This window comes from Amborella trichopoda, chromosome 9, assembly GCF_054954075.1.
Source record: "Amborella trichopoda isolate Santa Cruz 75 chromosome 9, AtrichopodaSantaCruz75HAP2 v2.0, whole genome shotgun sequence".
NCBI lineage: Eukaryota > Viridiplantae > Streptophyta > Magnoliopsida > Amborellales > Amborellaceae > Amborella > Amborella trichopoda.
The window spans coordinates 3,892,125-3,903,148 of record NC_142344.1 but is presented as its reverse complement, the minus strand read 5'-3'; the positions used below and the strand labels follow the sequence as shown (position 1 = coordinate 3,903,148).

General features: G+C 36.1%; 1 protein-coding gene across 3 annotated transcripts; it reads left to right on the top strand.

The window, feature by feature from the left end:
* Positions 1–795: 795 nt before the first annotated feature.
* On the top strand, positions 796–10,410 carry LOC18437766 (uncharacterized). Of its 3 annotated transcripts, none has more exons than XM_020669295.2 (8): positions 796–1,559; positions 1,781–2,032; positions 2,139–2,212; positions 2,369–2,477; positions 8,064–8,251; positions 8,524–8,629; positions 8,719–8,844; positions 9,875–10,410. In XM_020669295.2, exons 1-8 carry the CDS (start codon positions 1,365–1,367, stop codon positions 10,007–10,009), a joined length of 1,185 nt encoding a protein of 394 aa, XP_020524954.1. In that variant the 5' UTR covers positions 796–1,364; the 3' UTR covers positions 10,010–10,410. The 3 variants fall into 3 exon arrangements, with proteins under 3 accessions (XP_020524954.1, XP_020524955.1, XP_088703294.1); XM_020669296.2 differs by having other exon boundaries at positions 8,719–8,872; XM_088847168.1 differs by having other exon boundaries at positions 8,719–8,872; positions 9,811–10,410.
* Positions 10,411–11,024: the final 614 nt, after the last annotated feature.

Here is an 11,024-nt window from a genome sequence, read left to right as displayed (position 1 = left end):
ATATTACTTGGTGATTATTTTCAAAGAAAAAGATTTGGATTTTGAGTTCTTGAACATCTGTATCTTTTTTCCTCTAAAAATTGGACAGTTCTTGTGCAATCTTGGGATATGTTTTGAAGTATATCAAAAGTGAGAATTAAATTCCTTTTTCTCTTAGAGGTTGGTCACTGTTTTCAAAAGATTGTATCCTTAAAATTGGAGATCTAAAAGATGTTTCTTGTATGAAATTTAACTCAAGACGTAAATAGACACTATACTCTTAAGGGAGTAGGAAATCTTTTAGCTTTAGAAAGAGTCAAAGAACTACGTGGTTAGCATGCGGCCAAGCCTGCATATGTTGAAATGCGGGCTTGATAATAAATATATATTTTAAATATAATTCGATCTTAATTTTTGAGAGAATATATAGTTTTCAACATATAGATTATGAAAATAAAAATTAAATAAATTTTAAAAATAATAATTATATTAAAAAAACATTTAGACAGTTAGTTACAATTATTGTTTTTAAATGGATCACTTATTTGCATGGACCTTTTAAGATGGATTTTTTATTGCATCGATCTTTTAAGATGGATTTTTTATAGGTGTGGACCGCGAGCAAATTACAACTTTCAAGTACGCTCTTTGTGGCCAAACGATATCTACTCCCGCGGGAGCAGACTGTCCTTTTGAAATAGACATGCCGCGCCATTCTTTATTTTGAAATTGGAACGCTCGGTTAGTCCACACGCGCGAGTACACTCGTGCGAAACTTCAAGCGACGGGCTTTAAATACCGATACCAATCTCCAACGGTCAAAAGAGAAGGGAGAGAGAGTGAGGAAGAGAGTGTAACGCATTTTTAGAGAGAGAGAGAGGAAGAGAGTGTAACGCATTTTTAGAGAGAGAGAGAGAGAGAGAGAGAGAGAGAGTTGCTCCTCTTTTCAAACGGTCGGAGAGAAAGGACACTCCCTCTCTTTTTGAAACGGTCGAACATCCCTTCTTGGTCATTTAGTTTGTGAAAAAATTAGGGTTTTTCAGGGTTTCTTTTCTCTCAGTTTGTTAACTCTTACAGTTGCCTTCGAGCCATTTGCTCAATTCCTAGGTTTTGAAGGGGTTTGTTTGTGGTACAGAACACTATCTTCTGCAAATTCTAGGCCTATGTTGGAGTCCTTTTTGGGAAACTCTCTTTCTCTTCATTTCCTTGGTTTTGGAAGTGTTGCTGTATACCAGATGACGTACTGGTTTTGGAGGTTTGCAAGGTTTTGAGCATTCTCTGAACTTCTAGGGTTTTTAAAGGGGTTTCCACATTCTCTGAAATCTCTGGTTTGTACGGGAATTTTGCATTCTTTTGAGTTTTAGGGCTTACGGGGCTTTCGTGCAATGATGGAGCTTTCTCCTGAAATAGATAATTACATTAAAGAGACAATTGCCTACTCCTTAGGTCTCCCTGTATCCTCTGAAACCCTAGCTATCAAGCTTCAAGGATCTGAAACTGCAAGGAAAAGGCTTCAATCCGTGGTCTTCTCCTTGCAAGATCTTCTCAGGGAGAAAGATGATAAGATCGAGCATGCTAAGGTTTGTCAACACCCCTTGGTTCTTCCCTCTTAACTCTGATCTTTTTTCTCAGTTTTTTTTTTCTTTTTTGACTTGTTCCCCTTCTTTCTTTCTTTCTTTCTTCATTTGTTTCTCTGTTTCTCTCGTTCTTTTTTTTAGTGTGTTTCTCGCATTATCTCTTCATTTATTTCTTTTTTTCTTTCTTATCTTTCTTCTTGATGATTTGGGATATGGGTTTTCAGGCTGAGGCTACTATGAATGCTCAAGCTGTGAGGAGGCAAATCGAGGAGAATCAGAAATTGGTTGCAGATTGTATGGAACTCTCAAACCAGTGTGCAAGGTTAGAGAATGAGTGTGCACTTTATTATCGGGACCGAGAGCAATTGGTGGATTATAGTGATGAGAGGATCAAAGAGGCCGAGAGTCGCGCCCAAGGCGCAGAAGATCAAGCAAGGAAACTCTCTGATCAGATCAATCAATTAAGGAAACTCACTGTACGTTTCAGTTCTGTCTTTTCTCGCTTGTAAAGTCTATTTTATCTCTTGATTTCTTTATCTTTCTTGAAAGATGGAATTCTTGATTTTGGGTTTTTTAATGCAGGATGATAAAAACAGGATGAGTTCAGAATTGGAGTTTCTGAGGAGAAGGGTCCATGAACTCGAAGGCCAAAATAGGTGTACATCTACTTTTGTAATCGTTGTTATTTCTGATTTTTCATTTTCCTTTTCTCGAGATATTTAGACATTGGGTGTTTGTATGGATTCTTATCCCATATGCATTGTTTTAATCTTTATTTTTTTGTGTTATTGATGGTTGTGCTGCACAAGTAGAGGGCAGGGTCAGTTGGAACGACGAGGAGAGAATCTTGGCTGTAGTCGATTCCCTCGATTGGAGGTGGAGAATGAAGAATTAAAATCACACATACAAGCAACAAGCTCAGTAAGTATTGATTTAAATTTCTATTGATATTTGATGGAATTCTCCAATATTTTGTTGTTTACATTTCAATATTTGAAATCCCCCATGCTGGAGCATAAAGAGTTACTTATAAATGGATTCTTTGATAACTCCAGCATAGATCTTGTTTGAGCCCACTCTTGAGGAATGCATAATATTGTGTTGGATACTCTTGTTCCTCAAACCGTAACGTGATCATGGAACTTCTTATCTTGTTGCTTGCTGGAATGACAATGAAATGGGGATGATTTGAGTTGCTTAATTTCCTGCTGCATACTTATTTCAAATTTGCACACAAGTGATGGCTACTATTTGTAGGCGTTGGGCAAGATTCTATGCTTATTCTAGACCATTTACGATAAATAGGTATCGCAACACCTGAGTCTGTCAGAATCGCTGGTTCGGAACTTATTTAAGAAATAAAAGGGGAGCTGAAATCCGACCCCCCTTTCCCCTTATTTGTCTTATACCTCTTGTAGTATCAACCACAAATTTCATGCATGGGGTCTTTCTTGCATTGAATAGATCAGATTTGAGAGAAAAAAAAAATCTAGTTCTATGAATTTGAGAGATCACAATTATTTGAACTGGGATTTGGCTAAAGTTCGTATTCTTGTGGTTTCTTTGCAACCTTTGCTTGATCTTGGTTGATATTTGTCGCTTAAGCCTATTTTTTGAGTTACTTTATCAATCATAGGTTTCTTTCAAAGAACCATAGAAAGTCACAGATTCGCAAGATTTGAAAATTGATGTTCACTCGAAAATTTCAAGTGCTCAGATTAATTAGACGCGAACTCGAATCCCAAATCTGGATTTTTCCTATTTTGATTAAAATTGAAATACTATTGCGTATATGCCTTGGCCTTGATATTTTTCTTATTTTTAATTTTTCCTCCTTTTTTTTTTTTATGTTCTTTATGATTTCCCTGATAATTTTTAGGCCAACTTGGCCACCTGGTGGAAACTTGGCAAGTCACTTGGGACTTGTGACATGCCACGCTGACTCACCCCTGGCTCATGCCAAGTTCATAAGCGAGTTCGAGTATTCATAGTGATGCATTTTGTCACATGTATGTGAATCTTCTTCATTTATATTTTAAGGGAAATTTACCGAAGAGCACCAAGAGATGAACTGTTTAACTTCTCACCCATATCTTTTGTTTTAAGTTCAAAGAGCCTATCAAATGACACATAACCACGAGTTAGAAAAATAATTAAAAAGCACCTAAGAGATGAACTATTTAACATCTCATCCATTTCTTTTGATTTAGTTTTAAAAAGCCCATCAAGGACATATAATCATGACTTTGAAAATTGATAAGTGAGGTGTGGTTTGTCAATTGGGTGAAATGTTAAATAGTCAGTATTTTTGGAGTGGTTTGATAAATTTTGCTTTCAATTATTGCTCCAGGAATTTCTAGACAATCCCAAGAAGTTATTGTCCCAATGACTATCCTTGTGTCGAACGTGCTTCCAAGGCTACCCTTTTACTAAATTCAGCTTTAGTGTCATGTTTTTGAATTAATTTTCAGCAGGAACTTTAGTGCATGCTTGTTGATGGGCATTGAGGCAGTTGTAGACAACTTGTAGGGGATAGTGAAGAAATCTTAATTCTAATTTGTAGAAAGACATCAAGAGATGGAGTGTAGATGTTCTAGTAACGATTTGAACTGTGGTGCTAGAACTTGCTTAGTAAACTAGCAACTTACCTGAGTTGACTTCAGGTAATCAAATGGCAAGTGGTGTTTGCCACTAATTGTCTTATTTACTGACATACTGAGTTAACTGTCTTGATTTAGTTGAATCCTTGAAGGTTGCTTACATCCTAATGTATGGGATCATAGACTAGTATAGCTTTATTAGAGGGGGTTCTTAACGACTTTATGAAATTGTTTGTTTGCTATTGGCGATTCTCTAAGTTATCCGTACTGCTCCTCATCCATTTGCAATGAAAAACCTTGCCTTCCTATCTTAATTTCTTTCCCCTTGTCAATTAGCACATACCAATAATCATGTTGGCAGCCTCAAGCAACCTTGAAGAACAATACCTCCTCACACAACCTGGCAAAACAGCACCTTTAATCATCATGGATATTTTGACAAGGTTGTCTAGGGGATTCTTTTGAGCTTTGAGGGTTCCCCACCTTATGAATCATTTGCTTGTGTCCTACGTGGGCTATTCTGAATGTACATGGAGAAATTATATCTTGATGTAACTAAATCCAAGTTTGGATAATTATGAATCTTGTTGCCCTTAAAAGACAATTAGATTTTTTACTATGTGGGGTAACATGACTTTCTTGAAATCAATTGCTTGCCTCTCTCATGATTTCATGTGGTTTAGTCATCATGGTATCAGGTTCTATGTGTGTGAGCCTTATGCTCCTTGTGGCCCCTTTTGTTATTGTTTCATTCAAAACAAGTATATCGTAGGCATGATATGTTTCTTAACCACTAAGTAGGAGGAAGGCAAATAAATTTGTTGGTTTTTCCCATTATTGATATCATTCGTTATCTTTTGAGGGGAATTTGATCAAGGAGCACCCCTTGATATTTTCATCAACAATTTGAACTTCACTCAATTGTGCCTAACAATCGAACCATTTCCAGCGACTTTCAGGAATTTCATTCAAAGTTGATACCACTGAAGCAAGTTTTTCTATATAATCACCCCACAGGATACAAAGGATTCCCTATATTATCACGAAATCACGATCACCATCACCATCACCATCATACGTACAATAGCATTTAAAATAAGATGGTTTCACTTGGAAAAGATGCCAATTATGGTTGTGGAAGTGAAATCTCTAGGAATCAAAGCTTTTGATGCTCTGAAGTCATCCTAAATGTTGCAATATATTGGATATATATCATCATTGAAATAACCTTTTTAGATATAATCATTCCCACCATAGGATATGAAGAAATCCCAACGCTCATCATGAAATCTTGCATTGTTAAGAAAAACGACCTGTTCAGCACCTAAGTGGTGGCCCACCCCTTGCCTAGGTGGAAATTGCTCTTAGGCAAAGGAAATTCCCGCCATTTTCTCCTTTTTATATATATATAGGGTGCGGTTTATATAAGGTTGCAACCTTAAACAATCCAATTAAGATTCACCTCCACATTTTATCATAACATGTAATTTTGTTGTAAAAGTTTTTTAGGATTATCTTAAAAACTATTTTCATATCTAATTAGAAAATTTTAAACTCCAAAAATGGTTAAAATCAAGTAGATCTATAAACATATGAAAATCTTTAAAATGGACGGTCTAGATAATGTGATGCAAGATGCACTATTTTTGGGAGGGACTCAAATTTTTTTTTTTTAAATATTCATACATCTCGATGTTGAGATGATCAATTGGAGGGTTTTTCAACATTAAAACAGCCTTTCTGATAGATTTTTGAGGTGCATCTGTGATTCTACATTTTAAGGTTGCAAACTTGTATAAACTTTTCCCATATATATATATATATATATATATATATATATATAATTTTATTTTATTTTTATTTTATTTTAATTTTTTTTGGGGGGGCGGGGGTAGGTATTCTAAAACCACCAAACTTGTTTTAGTGATCTTCAGATCCAAAAGAAAAACATTTGTGGATATTTAAAATATATATTGATAAAAAAATCAATATCGTATCATATGACCTTTTTTTATTTGAGAGTTTTGAAGAAAGTTCATGCTTGATTGCAAGCTGGTGAGGATTTGGAGTAGTTTAGTTTTTGGCAATTTCCAATCTCCTCCTCATCTTGCTATCTTATTCATATACCATGAGATTTTTGTTTATCTGCGTTAGTCTATATTATGGGTGCTGACTCCTGATCTCTATGGCAATTGGGAGTATTTGTGAACTGTCATATCTCAAGTCTTGGTTACATGAACAAAGAAAGGAACGAGATGTAACTATTGCAAGCAGTGGGAACATTAGCACCAGCAATTGCAGCCATAGATTCCAAAATTAGACCACAATAGAACTCAATAAAATTTTTCTCTTCCAAAAATAACAGATATTTTCTTACTAGTCAAAAAGCATCATCCATAAGAGAATAATCCATGTAAACCGCAACAAAGAGGGTAGTAGAACACAACATCAACGAAATTTGTGGATTGCATGCACCTTGAAACCTTCGTGCCTAGGCAGCCAGACCCTCTGCCTGCTTAGGCAGTGCCACCTGGCATTTTGTGAACTTTGCGATTATCATCATATTCACAATGATGTTGAAAAGAAATCATTTCTGCTGATTGTTCAGGATCCTTGGTGGAATAAACATTTCTATTGCACATGCTATGGGTGTGCTTCTTGTGTCATCCAGAATACTTTTGGCCCCATGCACTGTCAATGTACTGCCTTTCAACGCCAATGATGACTGGGTCAAATTCTTTTGCTAAAATGATCTCATATAAAGGATACCATTGTAGTCTTTAAACAAGTTAAATGCATCAAATAAGAGGGCCTTGCATTAGAAAAGTGGACCATGAATCTTCTCACCCCAAAGTAGCCATTTGGATGCGAGTATGGAGAGAAATGATGGACACCTTGGGTAAGTCTCTAATATTATAAGGTAGTGTCCTTGATTTCATTAGAAAATGCCTTGCCAAGAAGTTTGGGGCTTAATGTCTTGCCGTAGCATGGAAGACGTGCTGCTGTACTATGGGCCCTTTGGAACGCGAGAAACGAGGCCATTCACAATCAGCATAGACCTGATTCGGCCACCATTAGGCGTTCGTTAAGCGTATGATTAGAGCACCACAAGTGGGTTAACACTTTAAACAATCTAACCCCATGTGCACTATTAAATAATTATTCTCCTATTGTATTTTTAGGCAGTTATGTTGAGGACTTGAAAGTCTCATGTTTTAACATTGTGAACATCCCATTTGGGATCTTATACAGTCATGCATGAGTTACAACAGGTATACTACATTTTACCTCAAACTGTTGCTTGCCAAAGTGGACATACATGGAGGAAAGATTGGCACCCGCCATCTGTTGTTAATAATGGAGGGTTTATGTGTAGTTTACTGTTGGTAAACTATTATGCCTCACTATATATTTCATCTTCATTGTTAGGGGTAGTATTGAGGGGTAAAGAATCATAGATTAGTTCAACTGCTTGGTTTTTCACTGATGCTTGTTGGATTTTTGTGTTACTTTTCTTCTAGAATACTCAAAAAATACTATCATATGAGGATTGAGAGAAAATATTAAGCGGAAATTTGAAAATATTATTTCTCTTTGAAAATATTAAAACAAGGGGACTACTTGAAGCCTGACAACAGTGCCTTGCTTGTTCAATGTTTAAGAGTATCACATGATGAACAATCCAGAATTATTTTAACTGATCTTCTGCAAACCTATAAATGATTAAGTCATAATTTTGGATGCTTTTTTTCCTTTTTTCCTTTTTTCCTTTTTTCCTTTTTTCCTTTTTAATACACTCTTCTTCATTTCTGGTATAATTGAATATGTTGTGGCACCATATTGATGAAAGACTATTGCAATGTCTAGGTGGGAAATGATTAACCAATGGAATCATTGTGTTATACAGGACAATTCCTTCGAAGGCCTTCTTAGTTTGGAGGACCAAATTCTTCATTCTGTGATACTGTCTGTGATTGCTAAAGATAAGGAGGGTGCAGGATCAGTAGTAGAAGAATCTGCAACAAAAGCACACACATTTTTGGAGGAATATATGGGAGAAGATCAGCACTGGGAGCTGTTCCAACAGTGGGAGAGGTTAGTCTCATTTCTTTTACCACCAGGCTGCCCATACAGAGGAAACGAAACAAACTTCTAATTTTGACATTGCAAAATTGATTTCTCTTCTCATTTTAAATGGTTCAAAATTGATCCTTTTTCTTATTTAGGGAGGGAGGGGAGGTTGGGAGGGTTTACACTCGCTATGCTTGTTATTTTATATTGCAAAAGTGATTCTGAAGAATTAATTCTTATTTGAAATGGTGACTACCATCTTTCATTCCTTGTGATTGATGCTTTGTTCATTCTAGGCTGAAGCCTTCCACAAGGCATGTTTTAGCTTTGGTTGCTGAGGTGGAGTCACTAAGGCGTGACAAAGATCATCTGAGGACGAACCTTCACAAAGCTGAAGAAGAGGTATGTATACATTTGAAACATGTTGCATTGGAGATCTCTAAAACCCTTACTGTCCTTTTTTCTTTCTCATGACTCTTGGTTTCATTTAGGTATCTAAATTTTATGAGGAAAACAAGCTTTTGGATGAGGAGAACAAGAAGCTTCTGAGACACAGCAACAGGGAGCGGCGTCATGCATCACATGATGGCAGCCATCTATCCCCACATTCAGCCAAAGTGAGAAGAAGGCATCTTTTCCTTCTCAGTAAAATTTTTTGAACTTATCTTTCCCTCTCTTGCTAGAATTTGTTTAAGTTGATTAAGACACCCCATCTAATGCCTTTGATTCATCCAAATTGAGAAGAAAGCCTCCCTTCTAACTGAAAATCCCCTCATTCAGCCAAAGTGAGAAGAAGGCATCTTTTCCTTCTCAGTAAAATTTTTTGAACTTATCTTTCCCTCTCTTGCTAGAATTTGTTTAAGTTGATTAAGACACCCCATCTAGTGCCTGTGATTCATCCAAATTGAGAAGAAAGCCTCCCTTCTAACTGAAAATCTATTAAAACTTATTTGATGCAAGTTGTGGTTTGTTTTATTTCTTTCAGCGCAAGTGAGAAACAAGCATCCTCTGTCACTGAAATTGTTTTAACTTTTTTGAACAAATTTTGGTTATTAGCGCTATAAAATGAGAAATTGTTTAAGTTGAAGGCATCTTAAAAATTCCTCATTCGACCAAAGTGAGAAGAAGGCATCTTTTCCTTCTCAGTAAAATTTTTCTAACTTATCTTTCCCTCTTTCGCTAGAATTTGTTTAAGTTGATTAAGACACACCCCATCTAGTGCCTTTGATTCATCCAAATTGAGAAGAAAGCCTCCCTTCTAACTGAAAATCCATTAAAACTTATTTAATGCAAGTTGTGGTTTGTTTTATTTCTTTCAGCGAAAGTGAGAAACAAGCATCTTCTGTCATCCAAATTGAGAAGAAAGCCTCCCTTCTAACTTAAAATCTATTAAAACTTATTTAATGCAAGTTGTGGTTTGTTTTATTTCTTTCAGTGAAAGTGAGAAACAATCATCCTCTATCACTGAATATTTTTAACTTTTTAGAACAAATTTTGGTTATTAGCTCTATAAAATGAGAAATTTTTGTAATGGTACTAATAGTCTCTCAACCAATGATTTCTGATTCAATTTGTTTGTGCAGCTAAATAGTTTTTGTCATAGTTCTTTACCGACTGGTTATAACTCTAGGCCTTATATTTCCTCAGAGCAAGAGATCACCAAGCCCCAAGGTGAGCCAATCGCCCGAGAAGCCAAGCGATCCAAACAGTCTTGATACGCTGAGGCAGCCTCTCTCACCTTTGCAATACAACCCACCAGCTTCCAAAACACCAATTCGCTAGTAAATCTTAACTTTTCTAAATGAGGGGTCTCTCTCTCTCTCTCTCTCTCTCTCTCTCTCTCTCTCTCCTGGTGGTCAGCCACATTATTTTGTGTACACAATCACACGGAGTGACTTGCGAAGGTGCTCCCTTTTGTGATTACGGATTCCCATAATTGTTTTGTACAATCACACGGAGTGACTTAAAGAGAATATATGACAAAGTGATCATCTCTTTTATGATCTTATACATGGTTGTCATAATTTGGAAAATGTTAAGGATGTTACTTCCGATCAAATTGATCATCTATTTGCTTTTTGTAAAGCAGGGAATGGTTGTCGGTGATATTGTTATTAATTTCTTTGTAGGATTCTTGTGACATGGAACAACTAGAGAACTCAATCTTCACGGATGTTCAAAAATTGAAGTGTAATCTCGACCAGTTCTATTCTTTGGAGTCTATTTTCAATCTATCTGTAAATTTTCCATATAGGATTCTTGTGACATGAACTAACTAGAACCTTCAATCTACATGGTTCTTCAAAAATTAAAGTGTATTCTTAACTTGTTCTAATATTTGAAATCTGTTTTAATCTGTCTGTAGTTGGTCTCTCTCCCTCTCATGTTGATTTGATTCTAGTTCATTGAATTTCATAAAATCTTTACATCGTGTATTATTGCAGTCTATATGTCCATATGGTGTATTTCATATATCAATAATTTCCAGATTTCCCGGCTGGTGCATTAATGAAGAATATTTTTACTTACCCAAAAAAAAACATTTTCCAGATCTATTAACAGCCAAAACTTGGTTTGCTGCACCTAACTTATCCAACTTCCCTTATCTCATTGTGTATTGCTATAAGGTTCGATGGTATTGTATTTAACGAATCTTCCTTCAACCACCTTTTTCCCTTACTCTTTCTTCTTGGAGCAATTGTACCCTTTGAGGGAGGACCTTCATCTCAGCTTTGTTGTTGATGATATCCCTGTTGGTCCAGAGTTAGGATGACCCTTCCATTCTTTACTAATCCTC